This window comes from Tachypleus tridentatus, chromosome 8 (genome assembly GCF_004210375.1).
Source record: "Tachypleus tridentatus isolate NWPU-2018 chromosome 8, ASM421037v1, whole genome shotgun sequence".
Lineage (NCBI taxonomy): Eukaryota > Metazoa > Arthropoda > Merostomata > Xiphosura > Limulidae > Tachypleus > Tachypleus tridentatus.
Window position 1 is genome coordinate 132477419 of NC_134832.1, and position 27562 is coordinate 132504980.

Genomic DNA, 27562 nt, shown 5'->3' on the forward strand with positions numbered 1-27562 from the left:
GACTGGATCAAATTCACAAGCAGCGTGCTTAAGGGCTCTCTGCTGGGTGTTCTGCTGTTTGTGATTTATATTAATTATGCTGAAATTGTTTGATGAAGTACATTATTTCGCATATTGTAGAAGTAGCTGTGTTTTGACAACCCGATACTGCTTTAAGCTGAGTGATAATAAGAAAAGAAAAGTTACACAAGAGCTATATTTACATAGTCCCCCTTAACTTTGAGTTGATAGACTTGTTATTGTTAATACATTAGTAATCAACAGCACTCACCCCTAACTCCCGAGTTGAACAGAATAGTGAGATCTGACATTCAGTTTTATAGCGAGCTTACGGTCGTAAACTGCGGAGAGCAATTTTTCTTATTTTTGTTTATTGCAACAATGGGAAGAGAACACACGAACCCCTGACTGGCAGCTTTTGCACATTACTTCCTAGGACTCACCCCGACCTTCAGCGAGACACGGTATAAGTTTTGATGTCTAGCAACAATCAATATTTTTCGTTTTACAGAGAAACCGAAATGTTCTTGTCGTAGATCAACAATCTTTGTCAGTCAGGCCTTTATTGCTGATGACCACTGTTATGTTTCTAATAAAAGCCAGTGAACATTTTTATCAGACTGATAGATGTCATACTATCAACTAGAAGTAACAGGCGGAGTAATAATATTACTGTAACCATGTAAAACGTTTTTCATTTCAACTGTGATGGAATTTTTTTATCCTTATACGTAGTAATGGTTGGTGTTAGATTCTTAGGTTATTTTCATCTGCAGTTAACATAACCGTCTGCTATGTTCTTGCCTATCGAAATGTTGTTTTTGTTTCTCACTTTTAAAAACCTTCTAGAGTGATTTCTCCTAGGTTATCCTAATGTATATCACATTTTCCCTTGAGGCATGAGACTCTGGCATGGCTTAGGACTTAGGGCGTTCGATAAGCGATATGTGGGTCGCGGGCCCGAATCCTCTCACTGAACATGCTTGTCGTTTCAGCTGTAGAGGCGTTATAAGTGAGGACCAATTCCACTATTCATTTGTAACAGAGTAGCCCAAACGTTGGCTGTGAGTGACATTTTCACTAGCTACTTTCTTTCTATCTAATCCTTGTGGATTGGCGGCAAGTTTACGGACTAATAATGCTAAAATACGGGGTTCGATTCCCCACGGTTATTACAATGTAGATAACTCATTCTATTGCTTTGCGCTAAACATCAATAACTGCCATCTTGCTTATCGCTACAAAATTAGAGGCTGCTAATGCAGATAGCCATCGAGTGCTTTGCGCCAAATTCGACAAACAAACATTCACCTTGAGGCCTTTTTCTTTGCACTGTCTTAACGATGGTATCAATTATAGTTATTGACTGAACACATACATTTATTGATGTTTGATGAATTGCGACACCTGACTAAACAAAAACGTTAAAAAATGGTGTAAGTACATTTAATTTGCAGACACATTTTTTATTATTCTTTAATATTTAACATCCTCTACAGTACTAAACTCAAAGTTCTGTGTGCTTCAAGTAAAGTGTAGAGTTTCTGCTGTTTTTGTTTTTACAGTTAAAAGCTGATATTTGAAATGTTTTATTACACGTTTAAAAGTGTGTAAGTTCTTTCATAAGTTTTTTCTTTAACTCTGATACACAGACGCTTATTCAAGTACAAACAAAATACAGTATGGAACTTTAAATTTAACCTTTGTTTTAATTCAGTTTTAAAAGTTCGTGAAGCGTATGAAACAACGAGGAATCAGTGACATCCTCTTGAGTTTTTCTTGTTTATCGGCTAGATTTCTAAATTTTTTAGTGATATAATTATGTCTTTGTTTATGTATTGGCTAGTTAGTTAGTTAAGTGCCATCGAGTCGGCGTCGAGTCTTGGTAACCCAATCGACCAGCTGTCTCCAAGAAGACGCATCACCAGTTGCATTCCGAACTGCTGAAGATACATACCGGTGGCTTCTGTAACTCCACCCACCCACCTTGTTTGAAGATCTTCCTCTCTTACTGCTTCCTTCTACTTTACCAGACACGATCGTCTTTTCTTTTCCGTTGTATTGCTTGCGCCGCATGTCTGTAATATGCCAGTTTCTGTTTAAGTATCATGCCCTCAAGGGAGTAAGTAGGCTATATTTAGTCCTGAACTGATCGATTGTTTCTCCTTGCTGTCCATGGAATCTTTAGTAATCTACTCAAGCACCGCATTTCAAATGATTTCATATTATTTATATGCTCTTTCGTAAATCTAAGTTTTCACATTCAAACCTGGCTGAGGAAATCAACGTTCTTACTAATCTTATTTCAGTTGTGCCAGACAAAATCTACGTTCTTACTGATCTTATTTCAGTTGTGCTAGAAAAAAATAACGTTCTTACTAATCTTATTTCAGTTGTGCTAGAAAAAAATAACGTTTTTACTAATCTTATTGCAGTTGTGCTAGAAAAAAATAACGTTCTTACTAATCTTATTTCAGTTGTGCCAGAAAAATTATCGTTCTTACTAATCTTATTTCAGTTGTGCCAGAAAAAAAATAACGTTCTTACTGATCCTATTTCAGTTGTGCCAGAAAAAAATAACGTTCTTACTAATCTTATTTCAGTTGGGCTAAAAAAAATAACGTTCTTATTAATCTTAATTTAGTTGGGCTAAAAAAAATAACGTTCTTATTAATCTTAATTTAGTTGGGCTAAAAAAAATAACGTTCTTACTAATCTTATTTCAGTTGTGCCAGAAAAAAATAACGTTCTTACTAATCCTATTTTAGTTGTGCCAAAAAAAGTAACGTTCTTACTAATCTTGTTTCAGTTGTGCCAGAAAAAAATAACGTTCTTACTAATCTTATTTCAGTTGTGCTAGAAAAAAATAACGTTCTTACTAATCTTATTTCAGTTGGGCTAGAAAAAATAACGTTCTTACTAATCTTATTTCAATTGTGCCAGAAAAAATAACGTTCTTACTGATCCTATTTCAGTTGTGCCAGAAAAAGTAACGTTCTTACTAATCTTATTTCAGTTGTGCCAGAAAAAGTAACGTTCTTACTAATCTTATTTCAGTTGTGCCAGACAAAATCTACGTTCTTACTAATCTTATTTCAGTTGTGCCAGAAAAAAAATAACGTTCTTACTGATCTTATTTCAGTTGTGCTAGAAAAAAATAACGTTCTTACTAATCTTATTTCAGTTGTGCCAGAAAAAAATAACGTTCTTACTAATCCTATTTCAGTTGTGCCAGAAAAAAATAACGTTCTTACTAAGCTTATTTCAGTTGTGCCAGACAAAATCTACGTTTTTACTAATCCTATTTTATTTTAACTGTGCCAGACAAAATCTACGTTCTTACTAATCCTATTTCAGTTGTGCGAGAAAAAAAAATCAATGTTATTACTAATCTTATTTTAGTTGTGCCAGAGAAAATCAACGTTCTTATGAATTTTATATTAGGTCTGCTAGAGAAAACCAACGTTCTTATTAATTTTATATTAGGTCTGCTAGAGAAAACCAACGTTCTTATTAATTTTATATTAGGTCTGCTAGAAAAAACCAACGTTCTTAGTAATCTTATTTTAGTTGTGCTAGAGAAAACCAACGTTCTTATTAATTTTATATTAGGTGTGCCAGAGAAAACCAACGTTCTTAATAATCTTATTTTTAGTTGTGCTAAAGAAAACCAACGTTCTTATTAATTTTATATTAGGTCTGCTAGAGAAAACCAACGTTCTTAGTAATCTTATTTTAGTTGTGCTAGAGAAAACCAACGTTCTTATTAATTTTATATTAGGTGTGCCAGAGAAAACCAACGTTCTTAATAATCTTATTTTAGTTGTGCTAGAGAAAACCAACGTTCTTATTAATTTTATATTAGGTGTGCCAGAGAAAACCAACGTTCTTAATAATCTTATTTTAGTTGTGCTAGAGAAAACCAACGTTCTTATTAATTTTATATTAGGTGTGCCAGAGAAAACCAACGTTCTTCCTAATCTTATTTTAGTTGTGTCAGAGAAAATCTTATTCTTTATTATTATACTTTCTGTTTGTATTGCTGTTCTTCCTAACATAAACGTGCTTCTCATGTGTTCAGCACAAATTTCACTTCTATTCCTTCTGGTCCTCACGAAAATTGATATTTCCAATACTCTGCTTGGTTCTTTCCTGCTTTTAATTCGTTAAGTGTTCCAGATGGCATGATCTTTGTCCTCTCGACATTTAATAGTGAACTAGCTCTCACGCTTTCCTCTTGAAGTTTCTTAAGAAGTTTTTTTTTATTTTCGTTTCAAGTAAAAATGTAAATCTCTGCACATCTCAGTTGTTTCAATGTTTCTTTTTTCTATTTCTAATTCAGCCTAGACCGGCTTCAGTTCAGCCATTTTCATGTTTTTGCTCTATATGTTAAGCAAATATGGAAATCTGACGTATGTATTTAAATTTAGGATTACAAATTAGACTGATATAACTTACAGGTTTTCTGATAAATCCTATTAGTTAAAGGAGCTTTAATTAATTACTTTGCCAAGTGTTTAACTTGTAGATCAACATATGATATTCTTACACTTATATATTTCTTCCAGACACACCAGAATAAATCTTCACACTAGAGTCTCTAGAAGAAGAAAAAAAAACTCTCACAGAAAATAAGCACAATATCCTTATATTATATATCAACATAACTAATAAAATAAGCACAATATCCTTATATTATATATCAACATAACTAATAAAATAAGCACAATATCCTTATATTATATATCAACATAACTAATAAAATAAGCACAATATCCTTATATTAGATATCAACATAACTAATAAAATAAGCACAATATTCTTATATTAGATATCAATATAACTAATAAAATAAGCACAATATCCTTATATTATATATCAATATAACTAATAAAATAAGCACAATATCCTTATATTAGATATCAATATATCTAATAAAATAAGCACAATATCCTTATATTATATATCAATATAACTAATAAAATAAGCACAATATCCTTATATTATATATCAATATAACTAATAAAATAAGCACAATATCCTTATATTATATATCAATATAACTAATAAAATAAGCACAATATCCTTATATTATATATCAATATAACTAATAAAATAAGCACAATATCCTTATATTAGATATCAATATATCTAATAAAATAAGCACAATATCCTTATATTATATAGCAGTATAACTAATAAAATAAGCACAATATCCTTATATTATATATCAATATAACTAATAATATAAGTACAATATCCTTATATTATATGTCAATATAACTAATAAAATAAGCACAATATCCTTATATTATATATCAATATAACTAATAAAATAAGCACAATATCCTTATATTATATATCAATATAACTAATAAAATAAGCACAATATCCTTATATTAGATATCAATATATCTAATAAAATAAGCACAATATCCTTATATTATATATCAATATAACTAATAATATAAGTACAATATCCTTATATTATATGTCAATATAACTAATAAACTAAGCACAATATCCTTATATTAGATATCAATATAACTAATAAAATAAGCACAATATCCGTATATTAGATATCAATATAACTAATAAAATAAGCACAATATCCGTATATTAGATATCAATATAACTAATAATATAAGCACAATATCCTTATATTATATATCAATATAACTAATAAAATAAGCACAATATCCTTATATTAGATATCAATATATCTAATAAAATAAGCACAATATCCTTATATTATATATCAATATAACTAATAAAATAAGCACAATATCCTTATATTATATATCAATATAACTAATAAAATAAGCACAATATCCTTATATTATATATCAATATAACTAATAAAATAAGCACAATATCCTTATATTATATATCAATATAACTAATAAAATAAGCACAATATCCGTATATTAGATATCAATATAACTAATAAAAGAAATTTCAATAAAATAGACACTTTCAACTTTTCAGTTACTATAAACTTGCTATTCCCTAGTACAAATAATATAAGAGATATTACAGTATTTACTGCTCTATACTTATAAGATACAATACAGTTTGTTCTTCTAGATTTTATGGATAAAGCTCGTGAACTCACTATCAAATTTATAAACGAGGCTTCTAAATGCATGTTTTAAACATAAAATGCATTTCATTCTCCGGAAAATTCCAAGATATTCTTTAATTGTGACGTTTTAGAATATCGTGATGTATAGAGTAATAGTGAATCTCTTTAGTGTAGAGAACCACCACTAGTTTTCGTTGGCTGTAGTTTATGTTCTTATTACATATAGTTAATATTAACTATATGGAAGTTCCATATATATATATGCCATTATTTAAATTTGTTTTGATAATCATATTTTTTACCATATTAACGAGTGCTGTAACTTTCCTTTGTAAATTTCAATATTTTTACTGAACATTGTAGTGGCGTATTGAGTTTTCTTATCGATTTTTATTACTTTCTAACCAATTCTATGTTTTTGTTGAGAATCAGAGGCGAGTTAGAAAAACGCGGTAAAGTTAGACTTCATAATACATTTAGCTTGTTCATTTCCTTGTATTACATTTAATATCATCATATTCTTATGGAAGTTAAGCTGTTATTTTATTTATTTTTACTTGTTATTTGGAATCTCCATAAACATTACGTTTGAATTGTACCTTAGGAAAAAATTACTGCTACCAACTCGACACAGTTTAAGCAGTAACATGTGTCGGCATGAATTTGTCACAGATGTCACTTTCCTCTAACGTTAGACAGTAGGGGTGGCTTAATGAATTTTCTTTAGTCAAAAGACACGCTAGGGATAATTAGAGAAAATTCAGACATGTTATATTAAGATCACATTGCTAAAAAACTTTACTTCTACTAAGTAATTCACTCAAGCGCCTACTGTATCTGTGTTCTCTAAGTAAAGTATACGATATTAATTATTTATTATTATTTTCATTAACAGTTTTGGTTATAGTATTTATTATTCAAATACCTTTACTTTACATTTAATTTTATATTATAATAATCCTATTGAAGAGATTGTTTTCCACTGTTAGCTTAATATCTGTATTTAGGGCAAGCCTATATCTCATTAACATAATCCGAACTACTGGGATGATATTTGGATCACAGCACAAAATATCGTTAATAGTGAGGACACCCAACTGGTGAAACAATTACTTTAGATCTTCATAACTAGACACATAAGAAAAGTATATTTAATTATCTATGCTATTTACCAGCTCGATTTTTAATATCCATCTAAGTGTACATAGCTTGCTTTTATCGTAAGTTAATATTAACCAATCATAGGATTAGATGCATATCTAAATATGAGATCAAACAGCATAGGAATAAACAATTAGAAATTATGCTGTTATATGGCATCGGGCATTATGCTGCAATAACTTTCTAAGTTTTTCTGATTGACTATGTCACTCAAGAAAATCACAATTAAAAACTTTATCAGTTTCTGAATGAAACGATTATCTGTGGATATAAATGCACAATTAAAAATTAGATTACTAATTAAAAAAAGTTAGATATACGCACTTTTAACCCTTGTATGCATATTTAAACATTATCGCGTTGTTATGTGCTTAATATAATGAGATAAGGCTGCTAGATGTATTTGTTTGCGTGTGGTTAAGCACACATCTACATTATGAGCTATCTGTGCTGTGCCAACAACGAGTATCGAAACCCAGTTTTTAGCGTTGAGTCTTCAGATTGGTCGCTGTGTCACTTTGAGTTTCTTACATAACAAATCTTACTAAGGAAGAAACTTATGAATTATTTTAGATTTGCTTAAGATATTATTTTACCTATTTATTAAATTGTCTTAAAACTGTCAAACTTATTTATTCACGAAACCTTACTCTTGGAAAAACTCTTTAATTAAACCAACAACAATAACGTTACTTAGATTTGTACATAACTGTCGCTAATCAAATATTTAAACACCTTTAATTTTGATTTTTTAAGGATATTTTATTTCCAGATTTGAACATTCTAAATACAGTGTTTAATATTTCCAGCTTATTAAATACAATATTCCACATTAGAATATTCCATGGAAATAATTCACAAACGATCATTTTTCTAACTCAGTTTGGACTCCAGATTTATCTAAGTTTGCAGGAAATTACAGGACTAACAGTATTACAGAATACCACAATCTTCATTTACACTTTAACTTATTAATATGTTTACGTTATTAAAGAATATCTGTGGTATAGTATAGAATTACATCAGTTCCCCATATAGTATAACATTACGTCATTTTCCCATATAGTATAACATTACATCATTTTCTCATATAATATAATATTACGTCATTTCCCTGTATAGTGTTACATTACGTCAGTTTCCTATACAATATAGCATCACATCTTAAGTTAAGTCTCTATTAGCTACTTTCATTGAAATATTTAAATTTATTTATTTTTTCTATGTGTTATTATTATTACAAGTTTTCTTCAATCTTACCTTTCATTTATTTTTGCTTCTACTTGGGGTTTGTTTACTTTTATAACTTAGGCTATCCGCTCTCTATGTTGTAAAAGTTGGATTAATTGCGTCAAATTTATGTTTTGTATAATATTTGTGCTTGATCACATCCAGGTTGATTGCATTTTGTTGAAAGAATCAATATTTGTAAGTTCCTGTTATTCATTTAATATATTACCTATTGTTATTTTTTATCTTCACAAGACATCAGTTTTTTATCTTTCTATCCAGTTTCCTAGTTAAGTTGTAGCATGTCGTAGTTGAATATTATTTATGGTATAATAAGATAGCTTGTTTTTATCAGATGTTAATATTATTATAAAGTGATTGTGGCAAAGTACGATTATAATTAATTATATATCTCATAACAAATTAGTATTAGACTTATTATATTTTTAACACTGCATCAATTTTGTAGATTATAGGCCTAGAAACAATGACAAATATAATTAAGAAGTTTATGTTACCTAAGATTGCAAACAAAGATACGAAATTAATATATGCCAACCATACAAGAGCTGAAAATTATATAGCTATACTTAGAAATCAATGGACTTCCTCCCCTTTTGTAAGAAAGAGAACAGAAAAACTGTACCCATGACATCCCATTCTCGTGTGTCTGATGCAGCTCTAGTGGACTTTTAGGCATTTGGTTTAATTAACGTAGAGGTACAGGGGAATGTTTGCGTAAAGGCTGCTAAGAAGAGTTGTCTGAAACCGAACTCGCTCTTCTTTAGAGAAATATGCTGCAATGGTGTCCGGCGGTAGGATGTAATCGTGGTCATCAGAATGGTCACGGTCAATAATGGAGATGCTGTCCAAGTGCAGCACGAAGTGAAGTGTGGTTGTCAAAGAACTAATATTTGGGTTTAAAGGTCCGAGGAGTTTGTATATGTGGTCGAAGTAGTGTTTATAGAGTAGTTCGGAAAAAAATAAATCAAATCTGATATATTGATTCATTCTAAACTTAAAAGTTTGTAACGAGGATCTATAGATCCAATCTCCAGTAATTTGCTGTGGAGAGAGGAAACGAGAGTGCCGATAGAGAAATCCATCTTATGTAAGCAGGCATCCAAAATTCTACCTGACCACTACCTAAACCTCAAACATCGTTCTTATAAAGATTAACCCTCGGTATTTTTCATTTTTCTCTATGTTTTAGTACAAGGATATACACAGCGAATTACTTTACTATTTAGATCACTTACAACGTGATAAGCGATTATTTGCTGTACGATATACTATAAAAAACTAATATGTGAATAAAATTACTCTATTTATCGTTGCACTTATATATGTGTCACCTTTACGTATTTTCAACTTATCAAGATACTACCATACATTTTGCTTATTTGTTGTAGTCGCCTGTATAAATAGCTTTGGTGTAGGACTATTTTTAATGCTCAAAAGAAAGCATTAAGGGGTGAAATTTACATACGATTTAAAAACACAATGACGTAAGTTCAAATTAATATAAAAGTGTATTGTAAATATGTTTGCACACAGATATTTTTATTTACATTGACACAGCTTATAATCACTACATTTTTATTAATAACATACTTTTTTAAACCTAACTTACTGCGTACACCCATTATCTTCTGATTTCTAAACCACTCAGAAACAATGAAAACTTAAGAATCTTTTAAATTTGCTTCATAATAAAAAAATACATCACATTTCTATTTAGTAAACACGTGTTGACTACTTGTACAATAATATTTAAGTTATGATTTAGAGGAATTAAATGCAGTTGCTAACTGCATCATTTATTTTAAATTGTGTTTGCTATGAGTTAGATTGGATCCATTTTAATCAACTTTATAGGTAAAACGGCCCCCCTACCACAGAAAGTGTAATAGAAAATAAATGTTTCTTGAAATATACGCATTAAGTTTATTGCTGCTTAACTATAACAAAATATTTAAATATTATGTTATTTGCTAATAATTATGCTTATCAAACGAAACATAAATTACTAAAAAGTCATTAAATTTTATTCATTAAATAAGGAATATTTTAAAATGTATTTCACTACCAAAATAAATTACTTTCAAGGTATTTTACAGATTATTTACGATTGAAAGTGGAGGAAAAATGAAACGTTACTGAAGCTGATGCGTTATTTATGTTATGAATTATTTTATAGGAACATTCAAAACAACTTTTTAAATTTAATAATTTGAATGCAAGTCCATCAAAGTATGCACATATTATTTTTCGAGAAATTAAGACAATTCTGAACACAATTTAAAATAAACTCTAATTATCTTGAGAGTGTTTAAGGATAATACGCTATCTTTTTGTTTATAATATAATTGTACAAAACTTTTTGTTGGCTAGCGATAAGTCTGAGGGCTTATATCGCTAATCATCGGATTTCGATACCTGCAATAGGCAGAGTACAAATAGCTTATCTGTTGCTTTTCTGCCAAAGAAAAACAAACAAAAATTAACTTTGTACAAAATACAGATTAACAAATGGATTAGTTATTAAAACTTATGAAAAACGTTTAAAACCTCACCACTTTCTTCCTAATGGGGCCTGGAATGTCCTTGTGGTTAGGTCGCTCGACTCCCAAATTTAAGGTTGCGACTTCATATCCCCTTCACCTTTTCAGTCGTGAGAGCATTATAATGTGACGGTCAATCCCGTTATTTCTTCGGTAAAAAAGTATCTCACGAGTTGGTGGATGGTGAGCAGTGTTCACTAACTGCCTTCTTTCTAATATTTCTCTACTAAATTACGATGGCTAAGAGCCTTATGCGAAATTCCAAACATAGCAAAGAAAGACTTGATAGTATCACTTGTACTCGCGTTATAAAATTATTTATATTTAGATCGTACAAGTTGATAATTGAATTGTTCGCGATTTGAATAATCGTTTCAACATGGTTAGCTCATCTCAAGCTGGCCCGGCAGCCACGTGGTTAAGGCACTCGACTCCTAATCTGAGGATCGTGGGTTCGAATCCCCATCACAACAAATATGCTCGCCATTTCAGCCGTCAGCACGTTATAATGTGACGGTCAATCCCACTATTCGTTGGTAAAAGAGTAACCCAAGAGTTGGCTGTGGGTGGTGATGACTAGTTGCCTTCCCTTTAGTCTCACACTGCTAAATTAAAGACGGCTAGCGCAGATAGCCCTCGTGTAGGTTTGCGCGAAATTCAAAACAAACATTTCAAGCTTAAAATGATTAATTACCACGTCATGAAGATATTAATTAGTTTAAAATGTACTTTATTGAATTGTCGTAACTTTTCCGCATTCTACTTTGAAGCTGTTTTCATATATACTAATAAAATAATTAGATTCTATTAGCGTAATGTGATGTACGAGCGCTTGTTAACTCTATTAGTTCAGAAATAATATCGCTATAGACCAGGAGTATATTTATAAATTCAACGTTTAACAGAAACGTTCGTAATTTAAAGTGATGGTTTAAAATATTGTGTTAAATTTCCTTTTTTCCCTGTGTAGTTTTGTAAATAAACAATTTTCTAGACAATCTTACCGTGCTATCATGTAACATTGGAGGTTTTCCTGGTGGCTGGATGTCTGTTTTAGTTGTTTCATTTACATTTTAACATGTATGTAGTTATTTAAATTTAGAAATATGTAGTTAAAGGTTAAATTATGCTATTAACTTCTGCTGCCTCTATTGTAATAATACATGTCTATTAGAAATTCCAAAATCGATTTCACTTTAAGTTACATGTGGCGATTTTAATAAAGAAAAATATGATTTTATATTCATGGTTCCATGAACATCATTTTAACTAACATAATTAATTTGTGTTCCTGTAAGCAAAATGATATTGGATAGTGTGTTATGTGTTAAATAATCTGTTACAGTTGGATAGTTGTGTTTGGTCTGCACAATGGACTATCTGTGTTCTGTCCACCAAGGGGAATCGAACACCGGGATTTTACCTATTTAAGCTCGTAAAGTTACTGCTGGCTCACTAAGAGTCATATTGTAATTAGACATTGATGCTTGGAAGTGTGCTAATTAATGCTGAGGTCGCTAAATGGTTTCATATTCATAGACCCGTAGAAATTATTATAATTAATAATGATAAATTAATTTTTCTGTAAATCTGCCAATATTCAATAGTGTATTATTTATACTTTTTTATGTATTATAATTGCACAGTGATGTTGGGACGTGTGCTATAGTTAGTGATGAAGGATTGCGTGTCCTTCCGTTCCTGGCAGAACTCACTTCAATGGTTAGCGAAACAGACTGTGGCTCTAAGGTTCATTGACACGTTTTTTGTTACAGAAAAAACAGTCGCACTAGGAACTTTAGAGTTGTAGGTGTTTTATAAGAGTAAGAGCTAAATCCCTCTGTTAGTCTGACAGTAGTAGTTCAACATTTACCGTTGGGTGTTATTGGTTAGCTGCCTTTCTTTTAATCTGTCAGTTCAAAATAAGGGCCAGCTAGTGCAAATGGATCTCGGGTAGCTTTGGGAAGAACACGAAAACGAACAAACAAATTCTCCATATATTGCTTTAGCATTTATTGCGTATTGAAATATGTGATTAAGTTAGTTTTAATATTGTCAGTTTTCACCCACATTAAGCAAATTCATGGAAATTTGGTGATAGCTACATCCAAATCAAGTGCTGAGAAACTCTTTCCAGATTGACACTTGAGCAGGTTTAAATTAGAATATCATCCCTACCAAGTAGGACACTTCTTGGTAATGACTTGTCACGGCCGTTGAAAATGTAATGAAATTTGAATTTTATCAGTAGAATCCTCTATATATTTGAGTTTTCTTATGAAATGTCTCTAACCCTAAACGCTCTATAAAATTAAGTATCTTCAATATTTTCTTATATATCCCTACTAACGTTGCAGCTGTTTGATATAAATTAACACAAATAATCAGATATACACAATTTTACAATGTTAGACGACAACGTATGCCTTTTTTTTAAACTTAATTTTTAAAAACAGTTTTATTGCGAAATGTTTGGAGTTTATTATTAATACTTGGTATAATCAACCGGCAAAATATGTATTAGCACTAATTTTTAAGTACCTCAATTTTGACGTGTTAAATCACAGCTCGTCTGTTGTATATTAATGCTATACTGTATGAGCAACAGTTTACATTTGTGTGTAGACAAGATACTGCGTACAAAATATACAGTTTTACTTTTCATTATGAAGGATGTATGTTGCTTATCTAATGTCTCACTCTGTACTCGTACATTTTAGTCGTTGAATTCTCATAAGGGGTTTACCGTTATACGTTTATTTTGATACCTACGCTTGTTTCAGTACGGTTTTCGTTTTTTTGCATGTGATCTGTATTAATGGCTTTGTGCTGCGCAAGTCCTGCCATTTTTTCTAAATTTGTAGAAGATTCCTGAGAGTAAGAATCAACAATATTTGTTTTTCGAAAACGCGCTAGCGCGTTTTGAACATTGTTGAAAATTTGAGAAACTCTCATGATTTGTATAAAAGCAGTTAGCCGAGAGACAGTAGAAGAAGAATATTATTATTCAGCTACAATCAGTGTAATATAGGGCTCAAAATCTATAATTGTGATTAACCAAAACGTGCATAGATTTTGAACATTATTAATCGTTCAACTTTAGTTAATTATTTCGGACGTTAACATTTGTACGAGGACATTAAATATTTTCCTTAGTAAGAAGTAACCAGTGTGAACTAACCAAGCTATCTAGCTTAAGCGAGGTGTGACAATATCAACTCTGAATAAATTTGTTCGTCGTGGACCTGGATCGTCCATAAAATATACAGTTCTAGACCGAATATAAGACTAGTGTCGTATGTCAGTTTGTACAGCTCTTGTATATAAACCATCATTTGTAATAACTATTAGCAGTAACCGTTATTATAAATTGTATTTTTGTTATATATATTTGTGTTAAGTGTGTATGTGTGTTTTTTTTATAGCAAAGCCACATCAGGTTATCTGATGAGTCCACCAAGGGGAATCGAAACCTTGAGTTTAAGCGTTGTAAATCCATAGACTTACCGCTGTACTACTGCGGGAGACGTTTGTGTTAAAAACCAAACTATGTGTATCAGTCTTCTTGACAAATATCATAAATTTGATACATACTAATGCTTAATTAATTTTTAAATTCAAATTTCCGGTTATTGGAAACAGTAATACATAACATAATAGATAGGAAACTCGTCCGAAATAAATTATAATACCTAACAGCGTACTTACTAGTATACGTTATAGGCTCTATTGAATTCTTATAATACTAATATAATTTCATCTAAATAGGAACTAGCTGAATAAAATAATCTTACTTTATTACAAAGAAGTATACTTTAATTAATTCACATAACATTTGTGTCGACTTTATTAATTCTTCCACATGAGACTAAAACTGACAACAAGTTTGTTTGTTTGCTTTAGAGCTAAGCTATTTGGGTTTTCTGTGGAGAATAAAACTAAATTTTAGTGTTGTAAGTCCGTGAACTTACTATCGTAACTCCAAACAACTGTAAAACAAGTTTATTTAAAAACGAGATAAATTACTGAGTGAATTATTCAGATTCTGTAAAATATAGGTGGCATAAAATCTAAATCAAGTTGTGTGAAAGAGTCTGTTAAATGATCAAAAACATAGTAACACATGTGAAACGTGTTAAAATACGTCATCTCATACATATTAGACTACAAGGAAATGTCTGAGACATAGTACTTTAATATACAGTTTTCTTACATACAAAACTGATATATGTACAATGTGACTAAGTTTTTATATCACATTCAAGTTCTGATATGTATATATACATATTACAAAGAATTAGCTACACACTTTGATAAAACAGCTCGAGTTCAGATTAGGGTTAAAGTCGGTGGTCAAGAAATTAAAAGACCTTCTTCGTTTGGAAATGTTATGATAAGTCTGTCTCGCACCTACCAGTGGCACAGCGGCATCTCTGTGGACTTACAACGCTAGAAACTAAGTTTCGATACCTGTGGTGGGCAGAGTACAGATAACTCATTGTGTAGCTTTGAACCTAATTATAAACAAACAAGTCTGTATCTGGTGTGACAGCACATCCCTGTCGAATGGTGGGGAGCTTAATATAATATAACAAAGTTAAAAATGGCGCCACGTCTTGCATCTGCGCAACTCAACAACTTAAAATATGAAAATAATTCTTCTAAGTTATTCTTACTAACCCATCCTAACATGACAGAAGCTATAGTTTCATTAAAAGAAATGGATCGAATTATTGTAAGTAAATAAAAAAACACTATTAGGTACGATTGGAAAAATACCCTGATGTTTAATTAAAAGTATAAAGATATTTTAATTTAGATAAATATGGCACCAAAATTTTATTCGTGCTTTCCGTATTTTTATTACTCTGTCTAATACTAGTTGAGTATTTGCTATTGTTAATTTTGTTTTATGCAAACTGGAGCTCATCATGAGACATTTCTACGAACATAAATAAAACGAAGACCTGTATCATCAAACTATAACTTTACTAGCCATATATTTCACTATTACAGCTTGGTCAGGTACTATCAATATCTTGACGAAACTTTAATAGCGAGATACTGAGCTAGTAAAGTTACGTTCTGGAAATATAAGCCGTGATTTTATTTTCGTTTATAGCTGATTGTTTGTTTAGAATGAGAACTGACTTAATGTTTAATTACTCTTTTATACTATAAAAATAAAACAAAACCTAGAAAAAATCTGGTTTATTTGTAGTTAAGCACAAAGCTACACAATAGACTATGTGTATTTTGCACAGATGTTAAAACAGATTTCTGATGTTGAGAAAGATCCTGAATCCTCTTAAAAGTTTTGGTTGAAGGAACGTGGTACTCTCAGTTAAATTTCATTCCAATGGGCCTGGCATGGCCTAGCGCGTTAAGGCATGCGCTTCCTAATCTGAGGGTCACAGGTTCGCGCCCGAGTCGCGCCAAACATGCTCGCCCTCCCAGCCGTGGGGCGTTATAATGTGACGGTCAATCCCACTATTCGTTGGTAAAAGAGTAGCCCAAGAGTTGGCGGTGGGTGGTGATGACTAGCTGCCTTCCCTATAGTCTTACACTGCTAAATTAGGGACGGCTAGCACAGATAGCCCTCGAGTTTCTTTGTGCGAAATTCCAAAAACAAACAAACATCAATTTCATTCCAGTTTCACTATATGATTTGTGTATAATTATAATATCTACAAAATAGTTTGTTATTTATATTTCCTCCAAGTTTCACAAGTCATGGATTTTATAATTTCTAAATAGAATTTAATGTAGTTTTAGTTACGTTGGCTGAGGCTTAGTATTATCACAAAATATTTTTAAAAGTAAACTAATTGATATATTTAGATTCATAAAATCATAAACTCATTTAAGCTTTTGTTTAACTACTTACCTATTCTTATATATCACTACTTTATGATATTTTATAAAAGCAATGTTGTATTTATATTGTTACGAGGTATGACAAAAGAGATAATTTGTCTTTTCACTAGCGCAGATTTAAGTATTTGACAGGTGTGCGAGATTGTTTATGAGATTTGAAGTAAAATCGAAAGAAATCTGAATCCACAGACAGACAAAATACAAAAATAAACGAAATGCAAAATTATATAAAAGAAAATTTTAATGAATGAATATTAAATAAAGTCGTAACATTTATGTACGTAAATGCCAATACATAAATATTACCACTTATTATAGCTTATTCTTCCGCTTGTGTCTACACCTAATAAAACTCAATATTTGGGCCCGGCATGGCCAAGCGTGTTAAGGCGTGCGACTCGTAATCTGAGGGTCGTGGATTCGCATCCCCGTCGCGCCAAACATGCTCGCCCTTTCAGCCGTGGGGGCGTTATAATGTGACGGTCAATCCCACTATTCGTTGGTAAAAGAGTAGCCCAAGAGTTGGCGGTGAGTGGTGATGACTAGCTGCCTACCCTCTAGTCTTACACTGTTAAATTAGGAACGGTTAGCACAGATAGCCCTCGAGTAGCTTTGTGCGAAATTCAAAAAACAAATAAACAAACAAACAAAAAAACTCAATATTAACTTTGATCTGATTAAGAATATAACTAATATTACTGAAGATGACACCAAACCTCACTAAACACTAAGATATATTAAAATGTACTAAATGAAGATTTGATGTCACTGAAACTAATTATTTTTCACTGACACTCGTAAGTTATGTCATATTATTTCTTTACTTTCACTTACAATATTGCTTAATATATTTATCATAACTAATTTTAATTTTATTATTATAAGGATTATCTCGCATTATGAGCTTAACTTATAGATTTATGACTAACAGCTGGTTGAGTCACTTATAACTTTTACCTCATCACAGGCACACCCACTTTTGATTATAGCATTTAGCATATTTAGTTTCATTTGAAATTTTATTGTTCATAAGTGAACAACATATTTATTATTTTATTATACTGATTAGCATAAATGTCGTTCAAAATGACGGGAACAATTGTTGAATGATTAATGAAAATAATAGAATATAAATAAAACAAAATTGTCTGCACCTCCAAAATGCATCTAATCTTCATGTATTTCATCATTCTGGAACTATTTTTTAATTACCACATTTGTTTTGTAAAAGTTGCGTAGAAAAAAAATGAAATGTTATCGTAAACGAAAGTACGTGTGAGCTATGAAAGCGTTTGGTTTGATTTGTTTTGAATTTCGCGCAAAGTTACAAGAGAGCTATCTGCGCTAGTCGTCCCTAATTTAGCAGTGTAAGACTAGAGGGAAGGCAGTTATTCATCACCACCTACAGCCAACTCTTGGGTTACTCTTTACCAACGAATAGTGGGATTGACCGTTACATTCTAACGCTCCCACGGCTGAATGGGCGAGCATGTTTGGCGCAACTGGGATTCGAACCTAGACCCTCAGATTACGAGTCGAACGCGTTAACCACCTGGTCATGCCGGGCCTCTCTGAAAGAGATTTAACTAGCATTACCCCAGTGGCACAGCGAAATGTCTACGAATTTACGACACTAGAAACCGGATTTCAATGCTCGTGGCGGGCAGAGCACAGATGATCTCTTGTGTAGCTTTGCAATTAACTTTCAATAAACAAACAGAAAAAACTTTAATAGCATTCTCGAGCCTTTTCACTGAGGAAGAAGGAAACATAATGCTGATATTCCAACATAAATGTTCAACTCTTTCGACTGTACAAAGAATAAGGTATATTTGGTGGTAATAAACGTTTACTTTTCTTTGTGTTTTAAGGCCAAGTAGATAATATATGTGTTAAATTCTAAAATAATATTTATTAATTAGCGTTTATTCACCACTTAAAACGTTTTAAATACTTATTCTAAGACGTTAGTGCACATGTTTGTGTGTGTTTTATTATAGTAGTTAGTAATATTATGTCTGTCTGTACTCTAATTTTTATTACATAAACTTAATATAAGGCTTAGCTGAAACACTACTAGGTAAATTTTATTTTGCTTTTGGATCCAATTCAATGCCATACAACTATTTTGCCATTATATAAGTCATCAAAAAGTAAAGAATAAAAAAACGAAAACCTTTCTAACAAATCAACATTAATATTGAGCATATAACATAAGAATAATTGGCCTAAGAATAATTAGGCGATAGTTTTGTTGCCTACTACGATGTATATTGTTGACATTACTACTACGATGTATATTGTTGACATTACTACTACGATGTATATTGTTGACATTACTACTACGATGTATATTGTTGACATTACTACTACGATGTATATTGTTGACATTACTAAAAAAGATGCGTGAAAGCATTATTGACAGAGGAAAAGGCAATAACCCTTTAATAGCTAGTGATTAATTTAAATTGATTGCTTACTATATAGACTTAAGAATAACTAACGCCCCAGGGCTTATCGAATTCTTGAGATATTGAGTTTAGGGCTGAAAATATCGTTAACAGCATCGTTACCCGGTTCATGAAACAATGCATTACAGTTATTAGAAGTAATGTAGTTTGATCATTATATTTCATTTCCTATGCTTTTCATTAGGTTTGTATACGTATATAATTATGATCTGCGTAGGTAGTTTACTTTGATCACAAATTAATAATACCTTTAGTGATGACGAGAAAACCCACTTGTAGAGAAAAATATATATGTAAAAACGGCTGGTTTGGGTTGAGAAAATTTTTATGTTGAGGAGCGAACACTGCAAATCAAATAAACACAACATAACCATAGAAAACAGCCAAATACTAAATAAAGAAACAAACATAAACGCAAAATTAAAGAAGCCTTACTTATATAACAATTCAAACCCAAAATAAACCAACACAAAGGAACACCTTTATATCTATATTAATAAATATAATCAAACATCTAAGCACGTCCTCTACATTCCTACACTCAGTTACACAACCCCCTTCAAACATGTGGTCAGCTATCGGTCAGTTACCTCTTTCTTTTTTTGTGAGCCTGACGATGACCGGAGAAGGTCGAAATGTTGTTCGCTCCTCTACATACAAAGATTTTTCAACCCAAACCAGCCGTTTTTACATATATATTACCTTATTTTTCTTTCAGTATCACTCTTTTTCGGTCGCACCATTCAGAGCAAAGCGATTCTTTTAGCAACTTGTTTACCTTTAAGGTTGTTGAACTTCAAAATGTAAATTAAAAAATATATAAATTATTCCGATAGATATACATTTATCAATTTGCAAAACCAATCAACAGGTTACGACATCCTTAAAAATATGTGCAGATTTATTCTGGAAAAAAGTGATAAATCAAGTTTTACCTGTTTATACAATTTTACCCTGTTATTCACTAAATCACTTCCTACATGGAAAGTTTTATTATCAAAAAAATAAAAAGGAAATATTTAAACTCTTCATGGTTAAACTGTCTTTCTATTATTTCAGTCAATAAAAATCAACTCGACCATTTATGCTAAGCATTTAATGCACCTGCATAATTTCTTTACTCTCCATCCTCCTTTTAACTTCCTCAAACAATGCAACTTCCCATTGCTAAAGTTTTTGTTTTAGTTTTACTTTATAATTACATCAAACGGTGTTCAGTACATATAGCTAATATTGTAATACAACACTCGTATTTTTGGCATGAAAGCATCTTTAGTGGAATTGAAATTTTTAATTAATTTTATCGTGCTATTTCCTGTATCTATCATTTTCGTGATAAAAAAATCTTACACGAGGTGTTTAATCATCTCATCTAATCAAAAAACAGCTACAAAAATGGAGTAGATTAAAACACTGAATCGTAAAAAAATAATTTTTCTTCACTGTATTAGAATAATTACTAACATAATTTTGAGAACTATATTTAGAATTTACGATTTCCTAATTCACAAATGATATGTAACTTCCGAGCTTTTGTGAGTTCGTAAAAAACACACACAAAAAACGTGACGTTATGAAATGACAGCGCTAAAAATAATTAGTTACAAACGGTTGCCAAGAGTAACAACGTTTAGATTTAGGCATTTTGCCTCGCTTGCATTCCTGTAACGTTTAGTGGGAGTGATAACCATCTCGAGAAGTGGATCTTCTAGTGCTTCCTTCAAACTAATCATACTTTTTTTTATTTTTCAGTTTAACTCCCTGAGAATTTCGGATGTACAGTGTTTTATTTTATGATGTCTTGCTATGCTTGACGTTTCTTTGTTTAACTGTCATTTTACGAACTATAAAATAAATTCTAAACATGAAGTTGTCTCCATACTTCGAGCTCAGAATTTTTGAGAGATGTCTTTTAAGCGCTGAACAATTTGAAAGTAAGGATGAATTGAGTCAGTGCTTTCTTTTTAAAATGAGATATCTGAGTTTTGTATACGAAATACTGCAAAACTTTCTATCATCCTTCTTTACATTATTCTATAAAGCTTTAAAGAAACTTACATATATCACCATTCCTACTACTTGATATTATATTTTCCACCATTCTCTGTACTGTTCCATTACATTCTACAAGTACTCCTGATTTTCCTCTACGTTTTTTTTTTGTTTTTAGATATACTATTTTATATCTATGCTATACACCCTTTTCATAGTTATTATATATTGTTTTGTAAGAGAGCTACCCTAAATTACCCTGTACAAATTAAGTTCAATTATCCCCACCAAGAACTGCATCTAATTTTAAACTTTTTTATCAATGCTTGTTAACATACTTTATTACAGCTTTCTTAATGTTTTGCTCAATAAAGAGATATCGTTTGTATCAGGTTGTTTTGTTTAACTCTCTACTCAAAATTTGATTTAGTTTCATTGGTTAATAAGAACAATAAGATTAATATTTATTTTGATTTGATGATCTCCTATGTTTCCAATAGGTGATCATTTCTTACAAATAATGCGCATGTTATAAGACCCACATAATATTAAATTAAGATTGAATCTAAAGCTTGCAAATAATAAATAATCAGATCAAATATTAAGTGACGTATATTCTCATCGGATTGAATGCACAACCACCATTGGGGTTTTCCACCCCAGGAGCAAGCAATTCCTATGAAATATAAAATATATAAAACGTTAGGCCTAAACTCTAAATACTGTTGAGGTTTAAAGTGTTTATTTTGGGTTTCATGCGTACGCACAAAAACAGCAAAATACAGGTGATCTTAATAGACTTAACTAGATAAACACCAGTATATCACACTAGTAAGGCAACAATAAGTTTACTTATTTACACCGCTAAAATTTGAGGTTCGAAATCCTGCGGTTCTTGAACTAAAGAATGCAAATAAAACAATGTAATAAAATATTGTATGACCAGAAAAAGAAATGTATCAAAGAAGCAGCTGTAAAGTTAAAAAATAAAAAAATAAATATTATATTGAGACAGACCACGAAGCAATAAAAGAATAGCGCTTTATTTGTATAGTTTTTAGTCTATATTCAAGTGGTTGAATCATATATATTAGCATAAAACACTTCTACTGCGCCTTCGGATTCAAAGGTCCCCTCTACCAATCGAGATCTTACATTGTTCCCAATTACTTATATAGCTATTTCGAGGCAGTCATTACTTGAAGATAAAACGTATTAGGACACCCGCTCCTGATACTTGATCACGTGCACCAAGTTTGGACCCACTAATAAAAATGTAAATAATATGAATTTGGCATACTCAAGATCCTGACTGGATCCAGGAACGTAAGCCCAGATAACCGATTCTGGTTCAGCGACACTGAAAACCTACTTTTAGCTCCGCTTCCTAGAGGGTCTGCCCTCCGATCCTTCTAGCTTCAGATATGTGGCAAGAAATAGTTGAACATATACATTTGAAAGATAACTTACCATAGGATGAAATTTGTTTCAATTCAGATAAACTTTGTGAAGTTAAGTGTTGTTGTTTTTTTAGTTTACAAACCTCGATTTTGTTGTTAAATTTCCGTACGTTACAGCAAACTTTGAGTCCAGTAGGTGAGAGATCAAAATGTATGGTCCTTGTCTTAATGAACTCAAGGTCATTGTCATTACTCAGTTGTTTAGCTTCAAAATAAAAGTTTCAAATTAACTAAAAATCTTATGGTTATAGGTATGTTGTTGAGTTGGCAAACAAACGCATTTCAAGAATGTTTAAAACATGTTTGAGATGTTTAAAGTAATTAGACAAAATGTTGATCTGATAGTTTTTTTCTATAATGATATTTGTTTATTTCTCCAACTCAAGTTATTTACATGTTGAAAAATTGATATACTTGCGTTTCATTGTTTAACGAAATGTTCTCTCTAAATTCTTTAGGATTAATCCGTGTTTATAACATTTGTAAAATTCGTTTCTATTTTATATAGAATTCGTTAAAATTGAAAGCAAATAGTTAAGAAAAGCTTTTAATTTTTGTTTGCATAATCAGAGAAATGTTTAACAGAAAATGCTCAGAATAGAAAATATATCAAGATCTGTCGGTTTAAACAGTAAGAGTTTTTGTAGATTAAGTACGCATCAGTTAATGAGATCACATCATGATGTATATAATGTCTATTAACTCAAATGACTAAGAAAGCCTAATGATATCTGCTTAAGCTTCTTTCACAAAAAAAGAAAAACGCACGATGATTATTTGCTTATCTGTAAAAATGTCTACAATAAAAACAACAAACTTACAGAGTTGTTTCTCAACTTCACATGAAAACGAGGCTATACTGACTGTAAATTTCATTTAACATATTTTAAACAGCTATGATTATACTTCTTTAGAACGTTTAGGTCACGTATTTCTTTGACCTGACTTAGCACGTATTTTTTTTTTCAGACTGAGACTAATTATATCTGACCGCTATATGCCGCTTTAAAACAATGGAAAATGATGACTGGATTTCAAGTTCGTAACATCCATTTTTATTTCAGATTCATGAGTAAGCCAATGTTCATAATTTTATTTAATGTATAAAAATATACCGAAATGTTCATGATGTACGTAATTTAATAGTTTTGTTTATATAATTAAATTTAAAATATTACATCTCGTCACTTTTTTCTTCCTTTAAGCTTGGATTGGATCACTGTCTTTGGCTTCAGGTTTTTTCCTCTCACCAGTCGTTGTGGCCCTCTGTCGGAGAAAAAGTATTCGATTAACAGCGGTTTTAGGAGGATTTATTTCAGCGCTTGGTTGTCTATTTACTTCGTTTGCTTTGCAAATTCATCAAGTTTTCTTCAGTTATGGAATCTTTATGGGTTTTGGACTCGGCATGGCACGAGAGACGTCCAACATTATGATTGGTCAATATTTCAAACGTAAGCGTGAATTTGTAGAGCTCATTGTTCAGTCAGGAACTGGATTAGGAATTACTGTGATGTCTGTTTTTCTACGAGAAGTTTTAAGGCAAGTAAACACTTCATTTACAATATGAAATTGAAAATAATTTAATATTTTCTTTTCTTATTCACATGACATACATCAATCAATCAAAAACTATTATCATATGGAAATAAATACTGTTTTAATTCATTCTTTAGACCATGTGGAAGTACAAAGAGTTAAATGCACCTTATTTCAATGATTTGTATATGTTAATGCAGTAACATGATGCTGAAGGTAGGAGTCATGGCGCCATGTTTAACACCAATGCACTTACATCACAGCGAACACCTTGAGTGTATTACTGCCATGGATGGATTTGTATCACGTCAAAATAGGATTCATTTAACACCTATATATCTGGATCAAATCAATTTCGTGATTAATGTGCAATTCTGTTACGGGCTGTCTTAAGACTGAGGGATACATACATACGTGTAGGTATAAAGCAATTCCAAAGAAAGTTGTTCACACAGTGAGGTTTTCAAAAATGTAAAACGTAGTGACAGACATTTCGGAAGAAAAGTGGCATTCATTTATTTTTCATGGAAACGGCAAACTTCGCTCAGCAAAGCATTTTTGACGGCAACAAGTTTGAAATTATTCCTTAAACTAATCTGAAATAGTCATTCCTTCTTTAAAGAGAAAGATATAGTTTAATAAATAGAACATTTTAATTTAAAACGGTATTGCTGTGAAGATTAGCATATTAACTAGAACCGTTATCAATACGATAAACGAGAATTTGAGCATAGACAAAGGGGGAAGTATATTCAAGGGAAGTGCAATACCTGGAGGAAGTAGATATGAGAAAAGTGCAATACCTAGAGGAAAGTGAAGTACATGAGAAAATCAGCAGCACTTGGAGCATCGTTCTTATAAAGTGCGATTAACCCCTGTAAATATATATATATATAACAAATAAAGTAATTTCAATAGTTTACACCAGAAACTTTCATATTTGTTTAATTTAAACAATCAGTATTTTGTTTTAGGATTGTGAAAATATATATTTTACTCATATTAAACCCTTGTCTGCAAAGTATGAACGACAACAAATCAAGTTCACGAGTCTATTTCACTTCATAAAGGCAAATTGATTTACGAGGTAATTCTTTAAACCTTATTGTGTTCATCCATAGGTGATTTACTGTTCACTGCAACAAGATTGTTATATATACTTACGAACATACGAAATCGAGGTTATGGCTCTTGAACGTTATTAATTTTGTATACTTCGCGATAGAGAGATAAAATTAGGCAAGAAGTTTGTTCAGTAATCATATAAAGAACAAAAAATGTGTTTAATACCACAAATTCCCTTGATATATACGATATTATTATTATTTTGGATAATAGCTCCATTATTTAAATATGAAAACTATAACGTCACATGTATGTAATTTAAAGAAAACTGCCTGCCATGATTCTTATTTCTAAAGCTCAGTTGAAAACACAAGTAAATCCACAAAACGTATAACGTATACCATGAAATTATACAACATTTATCAAAGATTTTTTTAGAAACCACTTCAAAACATTATATTTCGTTTTCTTTACTAAAGCTGGTTATTAATTTATAAGAATAAGTTTGCATAGGAATAAAGAATAGTAAATATTTAATATTTTATCGAAATGATTTAAATAATGAACAATAATATTTAAAGTTTTCTACAAATCAATAGTAAATAATGCAGAATGCTTATTTGATTTCACAGAGCACTAGACTGGAGATTTGGACTTCAAGCCTTAACAGGAATTGTTTTCCTGACTTTCTTACTTGGAATTTGTTATCGATCTGCTTCGTTATATCATCCCCAGAGAAGGGCAATTCTTCACCTGAAAAACCAGAAGCGAAAAGTTAAGGACAAAGCTGTTCAACAAGAGAAAAACTCCTTCTTCGACTTCTCACTTCTGCGGACTAGGACATTACAAATTGTCATGATGTCATCATGTCTCTGCTCCTTCGGTATTTACACTCCTTGTTTTTATATGGTGAGTAAATACAAAAATTTAGAAATGTCTGAAGGTTGTTTTAACTTTAAGAGAAAAGGGAATATTCCTAGGAATTTCGGGGGAGTCACTTTTTATCTTTTTCTAAACAGAAAGTTAAAGAAATGTCTATTTATCGTATTAAAACTGTTGTGGAAAACATGCTTGTTGCAATAGTAAACAAAATATAGATAAATCGAAATAAACTTTTCTCCAAACGCTTAAATGTTAGTTTTGTTGTATTGGTTTTGCTTTTATTGTAATTAGACGCGTAGAGAAGTAAATAGTAGGATAAAAATGTAAAGGTAGTTTGCACAAAATGTGTAGTCGTTATCATAAGGAAGATTCTTTAAGGCGTAGAGCTAATGATAGGCTTAGTTAGATAGTCACAGACCAAGGCTGCTGAAATGTAAACACAAAGGTTATTTATCATCCATGAACACAATTCCAACTTTAAAGAAATACTGCCTAATTACAGTATAAAGTCGACCATGAGTTACGACCCTAGCAAATTATCATTATGTGTAACCTTTGGTCTGACAAAACAAATTATCTACATATCTTACTGGTTTTGAATTTCTACACAAAAGATGGAGAGCTGTCAGAATGGCCCGGCATGGCCTAGCGCGTAAGGCGTGCGACTCGTAATCCGAGGGTCGCGGGTTCGCGCCCGCGTCGCGCTAAACATGCTCGCCCTCCCAGCCGTGGGGGTGTATAATGTGACGGTCAATCCCACTATTCGTTGGTAAAGAGTAGCCCAAGAGTTGGCGGTGGGTGGTGATGACTAGCTGCCTTCCCTCTAGTCTTACACTGCTAAATTAGGGACGGCTGGCACAGATAGCCCTCGAGTAGCTTTGTGCGAAATTTCCAAACAAACAAACAAAAGCTGTCAGAATTTTGATGATACGCAGAAGACTATGTGAAAAAAACCAAAAAACTCTACAAGACGACTAATATTATGTATTCCTTTGTCGCATAAATACAAATAAGTGTATTTGAACATTTGTTTTGGACTCTATGTAAATGAGTCAAGATTCAACCTTTAGTGTGATAATTCAGCCATTTAGAGGAAATTTGGAATAAGCAACCGGCACATGCTCATCAAGAAAAAAATATTTCTATGATAGCAAAGGTTTAGTTGTTTGAACAGAAATTTTTCTTGCTGTATTTAAAGACCTTAATGTGTTTGAAGTTGGTATAATGAACGACTGGAGA

The 27562-nt window shown here is 31.4% G+C and overlaps 1 protein-coding gene across 1 annotated transcript in view; it reads left to right on the plus strand.

Annotated features, from left to right (window-relative positions):
* The window catches only part of LOC143223515 (monocarboxylate transporter 10-like), a 143558-nt gene that overhangs the window by 96941 nt on the left and 19055 nt on the right, over window positions 1–27562 (plus strand). The window contains exons 2-3 of the mRNA XM_076451593.1: window positions 24046–24379; window positions 26074–26350. Of these exons, the coding sequence (XP_076307708.1) occupies window positions 24046–24379; window positions 26074–26350 (611 nt within the window). The remainder of the gene's footprint in view (window positions 1–24045; window positions 24380–26073; window positions 26351–27562) is intronic.